This window comes from Pelobates fuscus, chromosome 1 (genome assembly GCF_036172605.1).
Source record: "Pelobates fuscus isolate aPelFus1 chromosome 1, aPelFus1.pri, whole genome shotgun sequence".
NCBI lineage: Eukaryota > Metazoa > Chordata > Amphibia > Anura > Pelobatidae > Pelobates > Pelobates fuscus.
This window is the reverse complement of record NC_086317.1, coordinates 16,551,448-16,576,528: the sequence shown is the minus strand read 5'-3', so window position 1 is coordinate 16,576,528 and position 25,081 is coordinate 16,551,448. Positions and strand designations below refer to the sequence as shown.

Sequence of the window (25,081 nt, the reverse complement as noted above, 5' to 3'; positions counted from 1 at the left end):
CTCTTACCTCAATGGGTTAAACCACTCTCTACAGTACCTTTTGAAAGCCAGCTTAGTGAATGGGGAGTCACTGATTGACTGAAAGAGTCAGCTGACTGCTCTCATAAAATCAGTAGCGCTCCTGCCTGGCGGCACTCCGTGCTTCCTGAATCTCAAAATCCAGAAGCTGGAAGTGGCCAGAGGAGAAGTGGAGACCAGTGCTGGAGGCAATTTACTGTTACTCGAATAGTTTAATCCCTTGAGGTAAAAGTGCATCAAGTGGACTCCTGGCACCATAAAAACTTAATTTAGATGAAGTTGTTTTGGTGCCTTGAGAATTCCTCTAAAGCAGTGCTTCCCAACCTAGTCCTCAAGTACCTCCTTACAGTCCAGGATTTAGGAATAACCCAGTTGTATCTAAGGTGTTTTTTTTAGAAAAAAAAACAAAAACACATTAGACACAACAGGGTAATCCCTAAATCCTGGACTGGGAGGGGGTGCTTGAGGACTGGGTTGGGAACCTTGCTTTAAAGCACTGTTCTTTGGTTGGAGCAAACCTTTAAGAGGAAACACAACAATTCTCATCTTGTTGAATTCCACATTAGAAAAAGAAAAAGTTTTGTTTTGATTTTTAAGACTCAGGAACATCGAAAGTTGAAAGAAGTCACTGAGATTAGTGGATGTCAATGTGGATGTTTGTGAAGAGCAGTCTCTTGTGATATTCTGGCAGTGAAAGCCTACAGTACGAAGGTTAGCAGTTCCAATATTATTTATCAGTGACTACATCGATGAAGTAACAGCACAGAGCAGAGTTGGGACCTTGGCTAATCAGCAGATGAGAGGCTGGATTCCTAAGGCTGGACCAACCCATGAAAATAAGGAAACAGCAAACACTTCCTGCAATATGCTGGAGTGGTTATGGTACTCAGAGTGCCACTCGAAGACCCACTGTCCTAAGATGTGCGATAAATTATGCTAAAAATATCTGCTCATTTAACCTGTTGAAATCAATGTAAATGTTATTACTCATGCTATTGCTCAGTAGGAATGATGTCAGCCAGTATATTGTAGAGGAAGCTTGGATATTATAATAACAGATCGGTTGCTATACCTTCACACTTCAGTTCTTCCGGAATATCTTACAATATTGAACATATTTTATATTAAATTTGTATTCGGAAAATTCTGGCAAGCCGAGCCGGTTTGAGAAAACAGCTGGAGGCAATTATAATTTATTAACCCTATCAACCTCGGAAGGCTGTGCAATTTGTGCCTAGGCTCTCTGGAATACAATAAGTCGATAGAAAGACTTGTCTTTTTTTTTTTTTAACTCACAATAGGTTGTTTTGTTCTTGGTGTCGTGCAGCCCAGCAGTGAAGTGGTTAAATGATTTATTCTCAAGGGGGAAAAAAAAGTGCACAGGGTTGTTTTAAGCAGATATATGTGTCGAATTAGCTCAGTGTTTTCGTTCTCTTCTGCTTACTTCTGCTGTAAGAGCAAGACACCGGCCAGCTCATCGTATGGTTATTCTGAGCTTGTTGTCATAGTTAACCCAGGAATAAGATCAGCCAAATGAACCTGTATAGAAGCTCAGAATTTCTCATGCAATTACCCTAACAATCTTTGCCAGCCCTGTCCAATACACAGCTCTCTACCAGTGGGATTACACAGAACGCTCACAAAAGAATGGCTGTAGGGGTTCAGTAAGTGTCCAACATCGAGAGAAATGCTCTGTGAACATTAGGCTTCATTGTCTTCTAAGCGCCCTCTAGTGGAATTGTAAGATTTAAAAAAAGAAAATCAAAAAAAATCTTGGTGGTGTGAATCGGAGAACCCTCATCATTGCATTTTGCCAGCACAGGCTTGAGGTTTTAAGGCTTAAGATCAACATCTGTGCTGCAGAGGTACAGCAAGGATTGGTAGCGTGCATTCACATAAAGAAATGCCTTTTTTTGCATTTCAAAAAGCTGTGGTTAATTGAAGACATTCAAAATATAACACAATTTCACTTGACTGGATACATTTCCATCTATCAAAATCTCTGTAACATAACATTCGAGCAAAATGCGAAAAAAATGTGCAATTAATACAAAGGGTGTAAATTTGACTATATTCTGGCATACTTCCATCTAAGGTGTGTAGATTTTACAGGTGTGATTGCAAGCTTCAAAACCTAATGCTAAATCCTTATGATAGAAGGGAGCTTTAGATTTAATATATTTGTTTAGTCATTCATTGAAGATTATACAGTTACCCTTGTCTTGCAACCTTTCTGATAGGCAATGCTTCTGTAGGAAGGAACCAATTGCAAACTTTAAAATTATTACAAAGTTTGCAGAACACATTTTTATAAAATGGATAGTATATTATTTGTCAGTATTGGAAAGGTATTTTCAGGAATTTGGGAATATCTATGTATTTTCTTTATGTGTGTATATTTTCTCCATACAGTTAATACAGTTGTCTGGCTAAATCCATGCATCGGTATTATTTAGGATGTTGGAATCTGCCATACGGCTCGGTAGTTTGAGATCCATGCAAACTGTGGCACAGTATACCGGGGGTGCCCAAAAGGTAGATCCCCAGATCTACCCCATATCTATCCCCAGATTAGAACTCCAACTCTCATGATGCTTTGCATGCCTTTAAATACCTTTGGAATGAAAAAGCATCATGGAACCTGTCTTTTTAAAACATCTGGGGATCTACTTTTTGTAATTCTTTAAAATGCAGAAACTTAAATAATAACCGGGTATTAAAAACTGTGCTGGAAGGTTTTAATACCCAGAGTTTGTTTTATGATGGATAAAAGCAAGGAGAAAGGAAGCAATGCTGATGGTTGCATGAGGGGGGGCAACTGCCATCTCAAACCATTCAACATGGCTTAAAATGGCTCAAACCATTCAACATGGCTTAAAATGGCTCAAACCATTCAAAATGGTAAACTGACACCCAGTTACTCCATTGACTTTGTTATGGAGGCTGGAGAAACCACAGAGTTTTCCTTTAACTGACACAATTGTGCCAGTAGTTTGTCATCGTCACACCAAATTTTCGCTAATCAAGAACAATTAACATCTGCCTCTGCCCGCTTGCTGTAGAATTTGGAGTATGTCTATGAATGCTGCAGAAATCTAAAAATAAAATCCCAAATCCCTCTGCTTGGATCCTTAAATTATACTTTTAAAGTTTACGAGTAACGAAATTTCCATTTCTCAGTTTGGTTAACGTAGTCCAAATTTGTAATCGATATGTTTGAAAATTACCTTAACTCATTGCGTAGTGAATAACACCTTTAGAGAAATTCAGCAAAAAAAAAAAAAAAAAGAGGTAAAAAAGTTGTGATAGTAAAAAAAGGAATGAGGAGCCAAGACATATCGGATTATAAGAACAGAACGTACAAAACCAATGTTATTATTTTGAATAATTTAAAAGATTTTAGAACCATTTACCCCATGAATAATTTTCCTTAGTATTTGTGTATAATTGCAATTCCATAGGAATAGAAGTGTCCTTTATACTGCAGAGCTCAGCGGGATATCCACGCGCATGAAATAGGAATGTTCTGTTGTACCTGTCCCTTTTGGCTTTCAGTCTGCGGATGTACCAGCTGGTTATGTCTTCCTAAAAGCGGTGCTTGTGGCAAATAGAATTTCTTTCTGAACGCCTAGTTGGTAGTCGGGGATGAGTCGCTTCTCTTTCAAGACAGGAGTTAAGCAATTTGTACACAGAGAGAAAAGTTAACAAAAGGAAGCAGATCCTGTGACTAGAGGGTATAGTATTTAGAAATAGCCAAGGACGCATGGAATCGCCTTCCGGGCACGGTGGTAGTAACATTAAAGCGGGGCTGTCACTTGTGAGATTTTTTCCGACACCCAATAACAAACCAAAAAGATAGCAACCGTTTCTGCTATATGTTTTCTTCTAACTCCCATTGGTTATTTATTAATTTATACCTGGCTGTACTGGGGCAGCCACAGCGTGCCATGTAAGTTAACCTCTGCAGCCACATACAGTTTATAGGTACGTGTGCACTTGCCTCATTAATGAACAAATACAAACGTTGAGGAGAAGAGATATGAGCACATCAAAACATGCCTCCAAAAATGGTGTCACTTTTATTTTAGGGGTGTAAAAATAATAAAAAAAAACATTAAAAATTTGATAGTCGTGAACTGTGGCAAGCCATGGTGATGTCACAGTGATGGAACGGAGATGGGGCAGAAAGACAGGATAAAAAACATGTAGTTGAGGGTCACATAGACCTCATTTCAGGATGTTTTGAGGAGCATCACAGTTGTGAGCAGAGTGACAATGGCAAATAAGGGCATCAACATCAGTTATGAGACGCCATCCTGGGGCTAGTTCTGGACACTGATGCCATCCATGAGACACCAGTGTAGTAATATCTGTCCTGTATATAGTTATTTCCTTTCTTACTTGTCTTGTTTACTTTTTCTATTGCAAAAATTACAAAATAGAGTCAGGTGAATTAAGGAGGGTTCGCTCGAATGGGAAAGAACTCACCGAGACCACACTAATGGTAGAAATATTTTGAAGCATGTAGGTGAGAGTCAAAAGTGAGAGTTCAGCCAGAAAGTATTGAGGGGGAATGTTGGCACAATAAAGCAACCGATAGGGAGAGAACTGCCCCTATACCACGAGGACGACCAGCACTGTTACTTAAAGTTATCACCCAATTCCGTAAAATTGCTAAGCCGATGTGTACAGGTGCCTAAACATGAACCATAGGGTGAGAGTCTACATATATTTTCATGTAAAATAGGATGCATGTAATCACTGCATATCCATTTGTGTATTGATCTACAGTGAGGGGAAAAAAGTATTTGATCCCCTGCTGATTTTGAACGTTTGCCTAGCAACAAAGAAATGATCAGTCTATCATTTTAATGGTAGGTGTATTTTAACAGTGAGAGACAGAATAACAAAAAAAAAATGCATGTCAAAAAAGTTATAAATTGCTTTGCATGTCAATGAGTGAAATGAGAATTTGATCCCTTCGACTTAGTATTTGGTGGCAAAACCCTTGTTGGCAATCACAGAGGTCAGATGTTTCTTGTAGTTGGCCACCAGGTTTGCACACATCTCAGGAGGGATTTTGTCCCACTCCTCTTTGCAGATCCTCTCCAAGTCATTAAGGTTTTGAAGCTGACGTTTGGCAACTCGAATCTTCAGCTCCCTCCACAGATTTTCTATGGGATTAAGGTCTGGAGACTGGCTAGGCCACTCCAGGACCTTAATGTGCATCTTCTTGAGCCACTCCTTTGTTGCCTTGGCTGTGTGTTTTGGGTCATTGCCATGCTGGAATACCCATGCACGACCCATTTTCAATGACCTGGCTGAGGGAAGGAGGTTCTCACCCAAGATTTGATGGTTCATGGGCCCTTCCATCATCCCTTTGTTGCGGTGCAGTTGTCCTGTCCCCTTAGCTGGAAAACACCCCCAAAGCATAATGTTTCCATCTCCATGTTTGACAGTGGGGATGGTGTTCTTGGGATCATAGGCAGCATTTCTCCTCCTCCAAACACGGCGAGTTGAGTTGATGCCAAAGAACTCTATTTTGGTCTCATCTAAACCACAACAATTTCACCAGTTCTCTTCTGAATCATTCACATGTTCATTGTAAACTTCAGACGGGCCTGTACATGTGCTTTTTTGAGCAGGGGGACATTGCGGGCACTGCAGGATTTCAGTCTTTCACAGTGTAGTGTGTTACCAATTGTTTTCTTGGTGACTATGGTTCCAGCTGCCTTGAGATCATTAACAAGATCCTCCCGTGTAGTTCTGGGCTGATTCTTAACTGTTCTCATGATCATTGAAACTCCACTAGGTGAGAACTTGCATGGAGCACCAGACCGAGAGAGACTGACAGTTATTTTGTATTTCTTCTATTTGCGAAAAATCGCACCAACCTTCTCACCAAGCTACTTGGCAATGGTCTTTTAGCCCATTCCAGCCTTGTGTAGGTCTACAATCTTGTCCCTGACATCCTTGGACAGCTCTTTGGTCTTGGCCATGGTGGAGGGTTTGGAATCTGATTGATTGCTTCGGAAGACAGGTATCTTTTATACAGGTAACGAGCTGAGATTAAGAGAGTGCTCCTAATCTCAGCTCGTTACCTGTATAAAAGGCACCTTGGAGCCAGAAATCTGTCTGATTGATCAAATACTTATTTCACTCATTGACATGCAAATCAATTTATAACTTTTTTGACATGCATTTTTCTGGATTTTTTTTTTTTTTTGTTATTCTGTCTCTCACTGTTAAAATACACCTACCATTAAAATTATAGACTGATCATTTCTTTGTCGGTGGGCAAATGTTCAAAATCAGCAGGGGATCAAATACTCCCCCTCCCCCCCCCCCCACTGTATTTAACAGACTGTATTGGTGTCTGTTAATTGCTGCTGTTAACCAACCAGTATTATTGAGAACTCCCTCCTTTCTCTTTTTTTCTGTACCCCCAAATTACCTTTGACTCAATAAAAATTGTCAAATTGAAAAAAGGGGTGTAAGTGGGTTTTGGCCAGGAGTGGGGCTGGTCTGAGAAATTTTCGGTGATTACTAATAACGATGTTTATAAATAAAATGTAATTTAGATGAAGAACAATGTATCTTATTTACGCAGACTGATATCTAAACTCATTTATTGTAGTTTAAAGACACATTACTGGGAGTATTATTGCTGTGGAGCTCTGTTATACACTCAGACTAATTACTGGGAGTATTATTGCTGTGGAGCTCTGTTATTCACTCAGACACATTACTGGGAGTATTATTGCTGTGGAGCTCTGTTATACACTCAGACACATTACTGGGAGAATTATTGCTGGGGAGCTCTGTTATACACTCAGACACATTGCTGTGAGTATTATTACTGTGGAGCTCTGTTACACACTCAGACACATTACTGGGAGTATTATTACTGTGGAGCTCTGTTATACACTCAGACACATTACTGGGAGTATTATTGCTGTGGAGCTCTGTTATACACTCAGACACACCAACAATATGGAGCTCATAGAAAAGAGGGACATTAGGAGAGAACAGAGGGACAGAGGGATTTTGGCCCAACGTAGGGACTGTCCCTCCTAAATAGAGACAGTTGAGAGGTTTCCCAAGGCATGATGGGGCAATGATGTCATTCTTAATGCAAAAATGCTGTAGAGGTAACTTCATTTTATGTACCCAAGTAAGAGATTCTATAGTGAGCTCTCACTTGCAGAGAAGATACAGTTTCACTTTAAGAATGAATAATAATACCATAAATCATTGTGATATTAGCAAATAAATTCACTCTGTAAAAGCGTTTTCAGGATGTCCTAACATGTCGGTATAATATGAATTATGGATTCTGCATGGGGTGTTCTGTCTGTTTGGACATCATCTGAGATTTTGGGGTGTACTTTTATATAAAGGAGATATAAAAAAAAAAGCAGAGACATAACTATAAACCATTAACAACAGTCAGAGATGTTTTATAAATTCGAAAATCATTTTATATCTCAGTTAAAGCATGACAGTTCCATTAAAGGAAAAAGAAGGTCCTTGTGTACTTACAGGAAACCATGGGCAAATGTCCAAAGTTGATGATCTTTGAGGCAGTCTGGTCTCCTACAAGATAGGGAATATGCTATAGAATTTGTATGACTGGATATAGACCTTAAAATATTGAATTTCAGCCTCTGGGTGATCATACTCCCACTATTACCAACCAGCCATGATAGGAGCAATATTACAGCGCCTGTTGCCCATCTCTGGGTAAATGTAGACCAGGTATGTTCAGGGCAGGATTAACCATTAGTCAACTCTAGAGGCAGCTACCTTGGGCCCTTGAGCCCAGAGGTTAGACAAGGGCCCCATAACCATCAAACGGGTGCCCTAAACTGGTAGCCTGACATCAGGCCTATGGGACTGGTTTGCAGTCCAAAAACAGGAGGAGGGTGCCTAGTTTGCCAGCCATGATGCCGACGGTACATTAAGTGGATAATAGATTGTCCAGTAAATTTCCCCCAATCAAGGTAGCTGAAGTTACATTAATGCTGATGTTTGTTCAAAAGCATCGGCCAACTGCACTCCTTTAAAACACCCAAGAACATTTACGGAAGAACCAAGGAGCGTCTGCTCTGTTTACCGTGCAGCAAGTAAAGCAGAAAATGATTTTGTTTCATTCCTGACTACACACGGATTCGAAAAGCCGAGAGAGTGAAAATGAGGGAGATAAAATAAAAGGAATGATTTTCTTGGAAGCCCAAGAGATGAGCCCCAGCTACGGCTGTTGAAAAAGAAACCATCTAGAAAAATGAGAAAGAGCTAAAAGGGAGGAAGACTTTGAGAAAAAAAAAATCATGTTTATTCTATTTTTTTTCTTTTTAGTTAAATGCTGTAATTGGGAAGCTCTTTGTCAGCTAAAGTTGTGGAAACATAAAATGAAGCCACCAGAATACGGTGGTATGGTCATGATGACAGCAGGACGCAGTTTGTAGATGTGCTGTCTATAATTGAATGCTAAAAGAGGATGATGGCGTCTCGATAAGACCTCTAAGGGTTCATCAAAAAGAAATAGCCACATTCTGTTCAGTCATAAGACATGGCTATTATCCACAGTCACTCTCTGTCTACGCCGCTGGTGGACACTAGATAAGCAGTGGGTGGCCAAAGAGAAATAAGGAAACTCTATTGAATCCCAATGTGCTCAAATAAAGAAAGATAAGTCTTTCAAATACTGCATGAGCTTTCATAATATATACCAATGAAGCATTTCTGTGAACAATATAAAGGCCAGTACAAAAGTTCACGGAGGAAGTGTCTTCAAAGAGTAATTCAGAATGATAAAAGTCCAATAAAAATAAAACTAAAAGGACTAATTATTGAGAACCAGTAATTGGCACCACTGTGCCTATCGATGTACCCATTAACCAAATGGTGCCCGCCCTTCCCCCACAGCCATGGTAACGTTGGTTAGTTCTGTCTTGTTGTAACGTTGCTTGTTGATGACTGGAGGTGCTGTACGTGAAATAAAGATGCCAAGTAAATCAATGAACCTTTGGTGAAATTAAAATAATTTTTTTTATAAATTCTCTAACAATATAAAACAATACGGAAGCCACAATGAAAAAAAGATATGGCCACACTGCAGTGTTATGTTTTGTATTCTTGTTACAATGTTCTCAGAGAATTGTGTCTACTCATACCTGCGTTCTTCATAGCTTCTGTTCTGTAGGCAGAAAATGAAATTGTGGCTATTGTGGGCATATACGTTTTTACATGTATACTGTGCTGCTATTTTAGATTCTTATTTTATTTCTTTTGGTTTGGAATAGAGAATATCATTTTATTTCTGTTCCTAGTGAATATGTTTGTAAGGATTGTTAATTATCGACGTAATGTGCTCTTAAAGGACAACTAAAGTCACCCAGATCACTTCATATTGCTGGAGTGGCCTGGTCGTAGTGATCCTGTCCTTTTAACCTCGCAATGTAAAATGTTGCAGGATTAAAGCCACTTGTAGTGGCTGTCTGAGAACACGGTAGGCTCTTCCACTGCACTGACCAAGAATACAATGCCTTCCTATGTTGCGCCTGACCCTCACTGCACATGTGCACAGGGTTTCTAATGCTCTTCCATGAAGAGCATTGGATTAGTCATTGCCTGAGGATGCCATGCCTACCCGATTATGTCACGGGACATGTTTGTATCAGTTCCACTTATGAAACTGTATCTAAATAGCTATGCAACAAAGTATAGAAGGTAATAAGCCTTACTTTAATTATGTTTTACTTTGTTTATTTTGTAGTTCCGCCAAAGATCTCCAACATCTCTTCAGACATCACTGTGAACGAGGGAAGTAATGTGACACTGGTGTGCATGGCTAATGGTCGCCCAGATCCCATCATCACCTGGAGACATCTCACTCCAACAGGTACGAACGTTCCCTTTAAAATTATTCATCTGACAGATCCGTGCCTCATGGCAAATGAGCAAGTACAGATTTATGATCACCAGAACCATCACATTATGAGTGAATGAATATGAGCCTCGATACACTTAAAATATATTTGTTCATTTAAATATACAATATCCAATTTTCTTCTAGATAGTCCTAAACCACTGGTCAGTCTTTAAAAGTTAATTGCCAGTGCAAGTCTAGATAGTCCATGTCACACTCACAAGGATCCAATGGGTACTTACAGGGCTAATGGGGAGTGAACATATTGAGTTGAGATTATAGCATCTCCTTTGAAGAAGAAAAATAATACATTACAATACTAGAACCTTGTGATTCTTTACAAATTTTATTAATATTTTTCTTTGTTGTCAATACAACACCTGAAACACACAGATAGCATTCATTAGTGTTTTCCGACAGAGCAGATCATATTGTGAAACATTTTGGTCCAGTGTTCATACAGTACCCACTCCATTTTGCACACGTTAAGGATAGTGTTTATACACCACCTATCGAATCCAGAATAGAGTGTACTAAGTATTACATTCTGAGCATTCAGTGCAGTGTATACCACCCACTAGATTCTGGAAAAATTCAGTGGAATGTGAAGATATTACTTTTGAATAGTAGCCAATAAAACTCAGAACCCATAACATCGTGAAAGACTTCAATAGAGTGATAATAATCTGCTACATTTTGAAAGCTCATATTGGTTGCATTTGGTGGAGTGTGTATTCTTTAGCAAATGTTGAAGTTGTGTAGCAGAGTGTACAGCATCCGACCCTATTCTGAGAGCACTCAGTAATGAGATCACAGCATACGGCAGAGTGTGACCATGACATTCTTAAAGCATTTAGGAAAATGAGTTGCGTGAATGCACTCACTTCATTCTGATAATGTCCAGCAGAGATCAGCTGCATTCTAAAAGCATACTATAAGTATTTATATAGCGCCAACATATTACTCTGCGCTTACAACTATAGAAAGGGATATATTGCGAGTGCCCTGGCCATGCAAGCTTGCAATCTATGAGGATTTGAGGTGGCAGATATGTATTATTAGGTGTCTTGCACAGGACTAGTGACAAGAATTCAAACATGGGAATTCCCAGTTCTAAGCAGTAATGTTACCAATGTATTCTGGTAGCTTTAATAATTCAGCATCCACTATGCTCTGAAAGTATTTGGTAGAAGATTCCACTAACACTACCCCTATTCACAAAGCATATCATGCCCCTGCAGTTTCACTGCTCAGTTCTCTACCATTTAAGAATTAAATCAGCTTGTTCATACAGCTCTAGTCACACCTCACTGCCTGTAAACTGCACAGCCTTCTTAGACACTTCCTGTAAAGTGAGATCTAATGTTTACACTTCCTTTATTTCTACCATCTTTGGGACATTCCATACAGGTTCTTTGAAGTCTGGTTTATTCTATCTGATTCACTCATTGGTAACCAATGGGTATTTTTCTTTTTATAAATATTAATCGAAAGCAACCGTGATAAATATAGAATACTTATCATTTTGTTGGTTTAGGAATTAATTTAGTATTTTTCATTTCTAAGTGTAAATACTCGCTAGATTGCTCAGTAATGTAACCCCAAAATGTATTGGACAAAGAAAATCACATATTTTGAGTTCTCCAACAGGCAGGTTTGAATACTTATGAACATTTTATAGAAAGTAAGCGTGTTTATCTATACCTGGCAATTTATACATTTGGAGTGTATTAGTTATTTGCTGCCTTAACAAGGTTTAAATGCAGCCATGAAAATTACTGAACTGAGCTTAATATAACATTGAACAGATTTAATATCTACGTCCTGTGCAAAAAGGCAGAAGTATCTGTATTATTTATACTGAGCGTTCATTTTTACCTGTGACAGTTATATAGTAATAAGTCTCGATTAATAAGCCTGAATTGTTTAATAACAGCGGTTCGTACTGTAACAAAATCAACCTGTTTGTGATGGCTAATGTGTTTTTATGACATCTGCAAGGTTTTTACCCATTCTGCACAGTGTAAAATAACAAATGGAATCAGAGTTATAGATTGTCTTGAAATCTCTACTAAATTAAAATTGATATATTATCAAACTGCATTGTTCAAAAAAAAAAAGATTTATTGTTGTTTTGTCTTTTGTTTAAAGGAAAAATGTAAAATATACCCTAACCAAGTGCACTTGTTAGGTAACCGATATCTCATCATGTTTAATTAGCCGTATTTAGTGTTCAGGAAACATGTTGGAGATAAATAAAATATGGAGAATAACGGTGCTATCTTGAATGAGGATAGAAAATAAACATACGTCGTATTATTAAATCTCTCTGTATTTAGTATGAATGGAAAGGAGAGACAGTCCCAATCTGCCACCTTACGATACCCCCATTGCTTGGCATTAATTAACCAAGGCTGGAGGGAGGCACGAGGCGGAGAGGTGTAGAGAGTTAACAGTGACACAATGGGAGAGATTTCTCAAAGTAAAGCTGAATAATTTGCCAATTTTTGAGAATTTCTTTCTGGCATCAATTGGTCTGTTCCACTATTTATAACTTTTGAGATTTTTTTCACATTACTATTTGAACTGCACGTTCCATTTATTAATGTTTATGACTTTATTGTATAAATTGCAAGAAATATATAAATGATTGGCATTCAGATACGGAATTACATGTAACAAATATATGGGCATGTTAGCAGATAAATATGTAACATATAAATACACAATTTATAGAGAGACAAAATAAGGTCATTAATATAATAGAGATTAACAATGGTCTGTATTGTTACAAATACATTGTTTCAATTAGTAAGACAAGTAATGGTGAAAGTAAGTACCATATCAGACTACGGATGAAGTATAATAAAAGGCTCAAAGATGCTCCTGTTTGAAAATTACCTATAATTATTTATTGCAAATGGTCACTAAAGACTATTAGTTATTCAGATCAAGGGAAAATCAAACTAAAGACTAATGAAACCAATAAAACGAATAATTTAAAATTAAACCACATTTTTTTATTTTTTTTGGAAATCTTTTATTGTTTTGTGTAGATCGACCTATGCAAAAGTATAGAATCATAAGTGTGTGGACTCGCAGGTCCCATGATGGGCAACATCTTCATAGGAGTGTACATATCATTTTTCTCTTAAAACAAAGTGAAAATTAAACAGAAAACTGAAACAACTATACATTATGCAATCAGAGGTGTAAGTCCGTGTCAGATGTAAGATTGTGTATGTCCTGAGAGATTTAGGTGTCACACTTTAATATATTTGAAAATACCATGTTGGGTGAACATTTACCATAACTATATGTAGTGTTTGTATGTGCCTCGGTCCACTGTCTCCCTTATATTTTTGGAACATTAAGTGTTGTTGTAGTGTTGAGTGTGTGTGTGTACCTGAATGTAAGGTTTATCAAATCACAGCTATCTTGTTTATGGGCGGAGTGAGGTGATTCTCAGTATCAGATTCCCCCTGTTGGCCTTATGAATTGACTCAACGTCGCCCGTCTGCCTCTGTACGGTGTGGGTGGTGCATTGACAGAGTGGGAGGGGAACGTTGTTGGCTGGTATTGTCATGATGCCATAACGGATTGTAGGTATAGGTATTTAGCGGTTGTGTCTTGTATGTTGTCCTAAGGTAGCCTTGTGTGTCTAGGTCAGTATAGGTATAGAAGTGGGAGGAGAGATGTAGAGTGGGTGAAAGAAGAAAAGGGGTGGGGGTAGAGTCATCCGACCTCCCCTGCCATATTGTGGGTTAGCAAAGGATGTTAGCGGGGGTAGCGTAAATGGTGGGGGAACACAAACGGGGGTGTGAGTGGCTCGGTCTCCGCCGTGCCATGCCGGGCCCCCGGGGGGTGCAGGGTATTTTAGAGTTTATATATATTATAATTTTTTTTACGTCTACTGAAGATTACAACAGTATTTGTGCTTTAGTAGGCTGTTTATGTATCTACTCTTTCCAGGACCAGATTAAGAGCCCATTGGGCCTGGTGCTTACAATTATGATGGTCCTAATTACAGAATCTTATCAACAGAAAACACTAAAACCATTATACCTCCCAAGTGTCATGTATCTGGTGGGAGTGGTGCTGGAGGGAAACTCACAGGATATAGCTATCAGAAAACACATACTCTATGCTAATCTTTCAATTTCATCTTTCAAGTAAATCCATACCCCCTAACAGCAGTGTCCAGTGAAGCAGGATGTCAGTGGGTGTGGTAAAAGGTTGGGCCACTGATGCGAATCACATAAATCAGAACCACCCAAAGGGGTAAACATGCCCAAAGAGGGGCGTGTCTGCACAAAGAATTAGAAGGTCACCCTAGCGTAAATACATGTCAGGCTCCCTGCTAATCATGCAAGCTGGCCAACTAAGACAGCATTATACATGCGACTAATGATGTGCTTACTCCACACTTTCTAAGGGCTGTCCCCTAGCACTCACTTGTCCACTACTCTCCTTAACTAATTTAATTGTCAGCCAGTCCACACAAGTTTTGTTTCCCTATATCCCTATTTCAATACTTAAGCGAGAACATGTGCAGAGTAGTAAAACATTTTTTTTCAAAATATGTATATATTTTTTTAAATCAATGGGCCTATTCCATGAGCATGGGTCTGGAGCTGCAGCTCCATCAGACCCTATGTTAAACTGGCCTTGACTCTTTTAAGGCAAAGGGTATCATATAAACCCCCCAAAAAGACATTGTTGGCTCTTGTAAACAAGAATAAAATGTCAATTTATGTTAATTATTCTGTTTTTAAGTGGCCATGACTACAAAATAACAATGCAACAATATATGCAAAGTAAGCGAGGGAGAAAAAAAGTTTAATAAGAGCTCCTTGTTATGTGTTACTGTCACTTTAAGTACTCTTCTCATACATACCTTGAAGGTTAATACAAATAAAATGTCTGTGAGCATGAATAAAGAAACAATTATGCTTGTGAACAAGTGTTAAAAATATCCATTCATTATATGCAATGCATTTAGTCTATTTTCAGTTTAAAAATTCACAAATTCCAGCCTCTGCAGAATATTTGAAACATAGAACACATAAAATAAAACGTATCACCAAACAAGATGGGCTAACAAGATATTTTGCAGTTTTTTTTTTTTAAATGTTGCATTCAATGGAATTCTAATATATTTATGCTATTCATGTAGAGCGGTCACCTTTACAATGGATTGAGTGCATAAACAATTAGAATTGTCAATCAAATACTTTAATATAATATTATAATATTAATATAGATGAATAATCAAATCACGTTCAAAATATCTTGTGTGTAAAAATGGAACATGCACAGGAATCCTGCTTCCCAGGGCATGTTATTGCTTTTTATTAATAACAAAAGAAAATATTAAAATGGTCCTGTCATTAGAGGTTCATCATTTTGGACAACAACCCCTAAAGCAATGAATGTATCATTTATCAGATAAATGCTGTAGTTAATTGCTTTAGGAGCTGTCAATGTAATGCCCACCTTCTCATCAGTAAACCAGCTTCGCCATGAAATAAGGTGCAGTGAATTACACTAATGTAACTGCTGTTACTAGCTCCCGAAATCTTCCCCCCTGGTTACTCTACTAGCCCAACTTTTGAACACTTCTCCAAACGTGGTATCCTCCACAATGAACCTGGAATGCTGGTCTCATTGTCAATGTTTCAGCATCAGTAAAACATGCTTGCTAGAAAGATAATTAGAAGAGCAATCAAGACAAATAATAGAAGAACTACCTATTGAAGGGTTCAACTGCTCTACCCTGTCACTCAGTTGTTGGTAAAGACCTTTATGGCATGGTCTTAGACTTCTAAGCCAAAAATTGATTGACAGGTGGCGAAACGACTGTATGCTTAAACAATGTATGCTTAAACCAAAAGCCTTTGGTGGCTTTTAGCAGAGTGTGTAGATGAAATTATAAAAAACTTTATGCCTAATAAGGTTTAGGTTTAGCATGTATATATGAAATGTGTTTAGCTAGCATAACTATAGGGTCTGCCACCAAAAAAATGTGTGCTTATCAACTACCTTATTATTATTATGAGTGGCTGTTGCAGAAAAGAAACCTACTTGTCCACAAATAGTACACAATCTTCAGGAACTCGTAATCTGTACCCAAAAAGAGTGTTGGCACGTAAATGGCTTTCTTATCAAATATAATATTTGGCACCTTAATCCTCCTACCAGGATATTTTTAGACCTATTAAACTGTTTACTGCGTCATTTTTTACCTTTTTTTTTAAGTGGCGTTCAAAGATCGGGAAGTCCAAAATTATGAACCAAGTGCTGAATTATGGACCAAGCACTGTATATGTACTTTGTTTGCACATCCGTGTTTGTAACCACTGTATTGTATGTGTTCTCACTTTTATCTTACGTTTAAGAAACAAGAACCGATAAATCATTTGTTTACATCCCAATGCAATCATTCTTGTTTTCTTCTTTCCATTGACTTGTTTTAGTATACGTCAACTGATGTAACTGTTTTATCTTTTCTTTTCCCTTCGATTTATCTCATTATTTTATCATTAGCATTGCATATGCTGCTCAAACACAGTGTTAGGAGCAAGTCACAAAAATTCCCTAGCCGTTAACTCATTTTTTTCCCCCATTGTCTTTAATGTCTGACACTGTTAATCATTTGATTTCTACTTTAACTGCACGTTGGACTCAATTCAATAAGTGTTATAGCCGCATAGCGAAACCTCAACGGATAACTTCATCTTGTAAAGTCTATCAAACGGTTACCATAAACCATCAGCATTTAGGAGACCAAGGGAGGTGGGAGACCAATGGAGGTGGGAGATCCGCAGATGAACTATTTAAAAATAGAGGAGTTTATTCACTAAAGCTAAAATTGTGGAGAATTTACAAAGGATTGCAAAACTATAAAATGTTTATATTTAAAAAGAAAAAAACTCTTCCTATTTTACAGCACAGTAATTTTTATGTCTGCTCCCCACAAGCCATAGTGATAACGCTTGGTTGTGTAGTTGTGTTGGATAAAATGAGATTTTTACTGACTGCAAGAGCAAAGCAGCGTGTTTAGATTTGAACATTTTTACAGGGTTAGTTACTAACGTGTAAATTGTTGGGAATTCAGAATCATTTAAAAGTGAATTTCAAATTCTTCAATTCAGCAATGCTTTCAGTTGGGCTATTTTGGGATTTTACGTTGAATTCGCTTTTCAATCTAATTTATTCTCCCTTTAGGGAATAGGTACACAGAGGCATCTCTTTAATATCACTTACTGCTAAAAAAAAAAAAACTGCCTCAATTTTCTTTTTTTTTTAATCAGGATCCAAAATGATTCTAATCTGTAAAAAAAAAAAAAAAAATCAAATGACTTGTCTACGTAAGTCACCACTAAAATCTATGTGAATTTTTGTAGATAAATCTTTTTAAATGTTTTTTGCTAATACATTTGAATAATTTCTGATCCTGATTCAAACTATTTAAATCAAGACTCATGTTACCTTAATTTAATGTACCAATAATAGGAGCTCGTGTGGCAGTAAAAAAATCAAATAAAGATATACACTGGAGGGTCAGAAAGGTTCTCACTACTGATATGTAATCATTTTCCTGTAGCAAACGTGTATAAGGTTAAGGGAAAGAAAATTAGCAATTAAAATTGATAATATCCCAAGAACGAGATCATCATTAACCTAAAGGTCACATAAGAAAAATACTCCATATTTGTTGAGCGCAGGGCAAGCACATTTAATGACACTTTTATTTTGGTGCCCCCGTAACTCTGGTGGTCTGTCGGCAGGTCACCTGGTCTGCACCTTCAGCTGGTTGGTGGAAACTATCAGAGTGTTGGTGTCGTAAACCAGCAACACTGCTCCTATTCACATTCAAAAGCAATTCATGTGATCTACACCTGCTTTAGGTGTACATCTGCATTTGACTGTTCTGACTAGAGAAGGAGGTCTTTGATCTCCACATTGACCTTAGAGCTAGACAGGTCCTATGGACAGGAGCTCTGGGAGCGTTGGCCCCTCAGGGGCTGGACAGATTGTCGGGGAGAACCAAAAATACAAAATCATTTGAAAATCTTTTTCCAAAAATATTAAATTGAGGCCTAAATGCCTGTTAATATGCCAAAATCATACCCATTAGTGATATCTGCTGATGTGGAAGGTATGGAACATGTACCTTATGTGTGCCGGCAAGTAACCTGTTTATGCTATAGTGCCTGTTGATATACCAGGAAGGAAGCATACCGATTGTACGATGTGCCACCATTATCATGATAAAACTTTACTTTAACTAATACACCATAATAATTCATCTCCACATCCTGCTAACATAATTGCTTCCAAATGTATAGGTTTTTAAACAAGCCTAAATACAATTATGTCCCTTACCTAAACTGTCAGTCACATAAGAGACCAAGAGCACTGTGCCATGGAGGCAATGACAGCACTGGAGGGGAGGTGATTATTAACTTAGCGATTCTGAAGGCAATTAAATATAACATTTGTCTTGATAAATGATATATTCATTGCTTTAGGAGCTGTTATCTGTCAAGGTGAACCTGTCATGACGGGCACATTTTAACAATTCTAAATAGAACATGTATCCTTAACGGGTGTACAGCCTACAATTATCTCACACAAATTAGTGTCTGATCATTTTTAGCATATATTGTAAAATTTAGAACAGGGAGTGTAAAGGATTCATAATGTTCTTCCATTTTTTTATTTAAAAAATATTCTTTAAGCTGTATAAAAGTAAATCTGCTTTTCCCGGCATGAAACCCAGCAAAACAGTTTAAACTGGAGCTCGCGTGATTATTACCATAACCTAGAAATCCACAAAGTTTTCCTGAATTATTTATGGGTGTTTCCAAGCAGCTGGTGTTCATCGGAGTCAGTAGTAATTATTGTGCTCCTGACAGAGATAGTGAACTTTGAAATTAGGACATATCTTGGATGGGTTATCATCTGTGATTGGTTATCGAGAGAGAGAAAGAGAGCAAAGCAGTGCCCCGTACTGTCCTGCAGGTGATTTGTAGCAAAAATTGGATATTTGCTAAAATGTACCATGTGTGCTAGTCGAAATTCTATAAATAAACAACAAGAAAAATTATATTAAGATTTTTATGAAAGAATATTAATATTTCTATTAATTAGCACAATCATGAAAACAATGCAATAAAAATATTCTAGAAATGTTAAAAATGTTTTTTTTTAATGCTTGTAAATTATAAAACTAGAGTCGTATTTAACAGTATTTTGTTTCTTGTTTATTGTTACATGATATAGGCAAGTATGTATGTAGAAGTAATAAAATCATAGTATGAAAGCACTCATGATACTTTCCCTGTGTCCATTGAGTTTATTCAACTTGCACGGTAATATTCCTGTAATTCATGGCCCATAAAACCCCAGGCATTGCATCACAGGAAAGGGCGGAGCCAGCCATTATTTAATGTTTCTACCAGTCACATATTTGCTGTGTCTTCCAGTTAATCTAAATGTAATCGGAAAATATTTCTTACTCACCAACCACCCCATGTCCTGAGCTAAATAATAATTAAATAAATCGGTTAATCTAAAATTTTAGATGAATTGATACATTCAGATAGGCCTGTTGTCCACGTGGAGGGAATAGCTCAGCAAATCACGAAACAAACTAAAACGTTTCATTCGTTAAAACCAAATCGAATGGTTTTAGGTGAGTTGATTCATCATCAAAATGTGATGTATTTCTTTACACAAGGAATGCAATGGATGCACATGTCTGTCCTGGCCTCCTGGGATTTAATTAATGAATGTTTAATGTGGGTAAATTGTAGTAGATGGTGAATAATTGTTTCTTAAATGTAGTCAGTAGGATTTATCCTGGAACTCCGCAATTCAACTTGTTGGGTGTCAGGATAGCGTCATGAGGCACTTAGTCAGATGTTAGTTGTTTAGTCTGTGTGAGGAACGACGTACACATGGGATTTTCAGGGTGTATCATCAGGGTGTCAATCTCTTATATTTGTACATCATGTTTCTTTTTTTTAGCCCTCATAGATTTTCCAAAATATAATCCAGGGGCTATCTGAAGATTCACATCCTAGTACATGTGTATGTCATATCTGTAAAACGATTCCACAAAATGAAGGCCATGATTAAGTAGGAGAGGTACAAGGTGCTTCCAGGATAGATATAAATAGTATTGTATTGGGGACAACATTTACAAATTGCTTACATCTATCCATTTATCTCTAAGAATAAGAGTTATTCTTAGTAGGGTTTTCAAACCAGGACAAAACAGGAAAAGTCTATATTTACAAGGAATAGTCACAGAAACCTGATTTTTGGAACAATGCGTGGTATTTCAAGATCTATCCATTTTAGAGTTAGAATCTTTTTGCCCAGAAAGCAGCACAACCAAAACTTACATAGTTTAATTCTTATATCAGACTATAAATTGCACTTTGAGTTTTAGTGATCAAAACCGTTCTTCTTCTCCCTATACATGACCTTCACCATTCTGGGTAATCTTCCATCGTGAGAGTATGGGACTAGCGAGTTTATGGGATTCAAAATGACATGGTCATAAGGTAGCATCATAATTTTTGTTTATATGATTAATGCTTCACACATCCGTGTTTTTGCTATTATTGATCTGAAAAAAAAAGTAGTTTTCAATAAAAAAATAAATACAAAATAAATATATATATATATATAAAAATTAAAAATGATTGCCATTAGGTAAAATATATAGTACAGAGGATGGTAAACATTAAGTGAAATTATGAAATTGTTTACTAAATAGGCCAAAAATGAGACCAAAACAATTGCGTAGAAAAAAGTCTCTGTGTATCTTCCCAGTTGCTCGCTCACTATTAACACCAGTTATGATGGGGGCAAGATAAAGGGGTCTACTTATTAAACAATGGGTTAAGATAACTTGAGAACCAACTGGTACAATTTAGGAAAATGTAGCCAAATAGGCAGAAAATTTCGAATCCATAAATATCTAATATTTTTGAAAACTCTCCTGTTTTGAATTTCGCAATTTGGTTGTCAATTCAGAACAATTTGCTGTCTCGTGAATAGGCACTAATTAAACTTCAAGACCTTACTGAAGCTGCGAGATGAAAGTCGTTAGAACGATTTAATTTATATAAAAGTACATTATAAAATTATCCAGTAAATGAACTGACAAGTGTTCTGTTTAAGTAAAAGAATATTCATCTAGAGAAGCCCTTCAGTGACTGTTACTAAGAGCGTTCCGTTGGTTTTTCTTCAATAAAAATTTCATTATAATGACTGCAATGTATTTTATCAATCATTTCATGGACATTTAATAATATTAAAAAAAGAATTCTGATCTTTTGCCAGCTGCTACGTGAATTTTTCATTTTTTTTCTACCACGTCTGAAACGAACAGCTTCTTTCCCAATAAATCAAAAGAAATTTGTAAAATTGTACTGTATGTAGACGTGACTGCCATAAGCTGAATGTGAGCTAAGTGAAGGCACAGTTGCACCATAATTGTGGTTTTTATTTTTTGCTTTTTCTGTGCATGCGGATTTACTGCTCATTCTACAAAGGTTATCAGAGATTCATGAGGGCCTTTTGACAAGTACAATTGACGCTGCGTTTCGGCAATAATTGATTTCAAATGCTGCTATGAATGTGCTATATCTTGGCATGATTCTAGTGGTTGGCACTCAGACTGTTGAAGAGGGCTTTTTCCTGCCCTCCTCAGGAAATATGCATCTGGCTGATTTATATAAAATCAAGTGCTTGAAGCTGTAGTGGGATTTTGGACAACACTAAAAGGATTTTTCATGTGTTTGTTGTAGAGTTGTTTTGTTTTTCTCTGTCATTTTTTTTTTTTTTTAGTATTTTTTTGGAATGCATTCTTTTGTCAGTAAGAAGCCATTTTTTAAGATGTACAAAGTGCTGTTCTCCGATAGGGTGGAACGAAGCCATTGCATACAGTACTGGGTCCCAGATTAGCCAATTCTTCCTCTTTTCCACTCATTTAGTCTTGCCAGGTTTGTCTTTCAAATATTCCAAGGGAAACAATTTTTTCTTTAACCATTTTAATGACAAAACAATTATACAGCTTTCGAGGAGCTGCATGTTCTCTAAAATTAAATATTTTCTCTATAAGTGAATGAGGGACCTAAACCATGGTCTAATAGGCTATTAATTATAGATTTAAACATTCTCCATTTTGTCATAATAAAATAAGATTATAGCTATTGAACTGTCCTGGAGGCAGTTACTGAGACAGCTTGTGTGGCTTGTGGTAAATATAGGGCCCTATTCCAGGTTGTGAACTGTGTGACAGAGTTATTATTACAGACAACAAAAATTATTTGCGCAATTATAAAAGTGTTCTAATAATTCTGTTTGAGGGATACAGGATGATTCTTTAATTATAAGTCACATATTTCTATTTACTGGAGCCAATATGAATGCCTCATATACTCTGAATTATGGAATTACCCTTACTTAAGGAACGCTACAAACACCATAACAACAGTGCACTGTAGTGGTTATGGTTCCAGGAGGGCCCTTGTTTGTCTTCTTACCCAGTGTCCAACACGCACTACTCCTTGCCTCCACTATTTTTCAGTGAGAGCTGGAAACTCCGTCTCCGGAGCTTTCATTAGATGTCCCGAGTTATGCCTTGAAATGCAGGTTTAGTGCATTTGTGCATCAGTTGATCACTCTTATCCAAAAATTGAAGCCTTGCACTGCCTGGCATAGCCAGGTGAAAAGCTCTCTCGACTCTCATTGAGTGGTAGTGAAGGTGAGGATCAGCTTGTGTTCTAAAACAGTTTGTCTATTTACAATAAGTGGGAAGGGGGTGGACTCCAAGGCATTCCTGGCATCATAACGACTATATCGCTTTGTAGTTGTTATGGGTCTTGGAGTGCTAATTTATTCAAACAAGGACAACTTAATTGTGGTCACAGCACCCATTTAATTATTCATAAAAGTCAAGAGTTTATTAAATAAATAAAGCCTTTGGAACGTTTACCACCTGAAGGCTGTCCACCTTAATGCAATTTAAAGCTGGTCTCATACCATACATTCATCATTCGGAGTACACGACTCCCACTAATCTTCAAATACTGAACTCAGAATTGGCCAGAAATCATTCTGTGCGTTAGAACATCTGACACAAATTCCAACAACTAAGTACCATAGGACGCAAGAAGTGGGCATGTCAGGAAAAAGTTGGAGAAACCTTGCAAGACAGCACACGGTAGGTTTCTCCCTTAACTCATTAATTATTGAAAACTGATTTTATACAATATTTACATTATCTTTGGCACACCAAACAAAATAAAATATTTAAACTGCAACTCCAATGGACTTTCCCAGTTTTTCCAAACTACTGCCCACCTTCCCAGTGTGTCCAAACTCTAGTCCACCAGTATGGACTTTCCCAGTTTGTCCAAACTCTAGCCCACTGGTATGGACTTTCCCAGTTTGTCCAAACACCAGCACACCAGTATGGACTTTCCCAGTTTGTCCAAACACCAGCACACCGGTATGGACTTTCCCAGTTTGTCCAAACTCCAGCACACCAGTATTGACTTTCCCAGTTTGTCCAAACTCCAGCACACCAGTATTGACTTTCCCAGTGTGTCCAAACTCCAGCACACCAGTATTGACTTTCCCAGTTTATCCAAACACCAGCACACCAGTATTGACTTTCCCAGTTTGTCCAAACACCAGCACACCAGTATGGACTTTCCCAGTTTGTCCAAACTTCAGGCCACTTTCCCAGTTTGTCCAAACTTCAACCCACCAGTATGGACTTCCCCAGTTTGTCCAAACTCCAGCCCACTTTCCCACTTTGTCCGAACTTCAACCCACCAGTATGGACTTTCCCAGTTTGTCCAAACTCCAGCCCACTTTTCCAGTTTTTCCAAACTTTAGCCCACTGGTATGGACTTTTCCAGTTGTCAAGGGTGAGCTGCTTGAGATTCCTGATATATTCTGTCCTTTCCCTAAGTTTCATAATTGTTTAATCAGAAATTGTTACTTTTCTAGATTTTTATTGTCACATTTAATTATACAATGTATCTAACAAATATCTATTTGAGACGTGTAAAAAATAAAAGTAAATTCAGAAATCAGCTCCTTTTTATCCTGCAAGTGGACACCTCCCTCTTAGCTCCTTGGAAATGATTGTTATAAACATTGTCTTTAGCACCTGGCACTCAGAATACAGAGAGGAGAAGTTAAACAATGTTTCTATGTAATGTGTGCCCTGGTTGTGCCAAGCCTGAACTGGAATGTGATGTCATTTGCTAAACGTTTAATATAAATTTAAAAGAAAATGCGTGATTTCCTAAGTTTTCTTCTATGTTGTAGAGAAGACGTAGTTCTACTTTATTTAAATTTTTAGACTTTGCTAACAGGTTATTCTCATTTCAGGTTCAATACCATCCAAGATGAGATATTGACACATTTGAACTTTCTTAATTTATTTTCCAAAATCATTTTTTTGAAAATAAAATATTGCCTTAACACAAAGATTAAATAAACCATAATATCATTATTTGAGAAAGCATTTTTATATCAGGACTTTGCTAGTCTCTACGGGACAGCTCTTGTTCATGTTCCATTATGAAATACTTTATGATGTTTTAAAAGGAACACTATAGTCACCTAAATTACTTTAGCTAAATAAAGCAGTTTTAGTGTATAGATCATTCCCCTGCAATTTCACTGCTCAATTCACTGTCATTTAGGAGTTAAATCACTTTGTTTCTGTTTATGCAGCCCTAGCCACACCTCCCCTGGCTATGATTGACAGAGCCTGCATGAAAAAAAAAACTGGTTTCACTTCCAAACAGATGTAATTTACCTTCAATAATTGTATCTCAATCTCTAAACTGAACTTTAATCACATACAGGAGGCTCTTGCAGGGTCTAGCAAGCTATTAACATAGCAGGGGATAAGAAAATCTTAATTAAACAGAACTTGCAATAAAGAAAGCCTAAATAGGGCTCTCTTTACAGGAAGTGTTTATGGAAGGCTGTGCAAGTCACATGCAGGGAGGTGTGACTAGGGTTCATAAACAAAGGGATTTAACTCCTAAATGGCAGAGGATTGAGCAGTGAGGCTGCAGGGGCATG

The 25,081-nt window shown here is 37.5% G+C and overlaps 1 protein-coding gene across 2 annotated transcripts in view; it reads left to right on the top strand.

Annotated features, from left to right (window-relative positions):
- The window catches only part of LSAMP (limbic system associated membrane protein), a 627,018-nt gene that overhangs the window by 377,309 nt on the left and 224,628 nt on the right, over positions 1-25,081 (top strand). For both annotated transcript variants that reach the window (XM_063446436.1, XM_063446429.1), the window contains exon 3: positions 9,797-9,922. In XM_063446436.1, the coding sequence (XP_063302506.1) occupies positions 9,797-9,922 (126 nt within the window). The remainder of the gene's footprint in view (positions 1-9,796; positions 9,923-25,081) is intronic.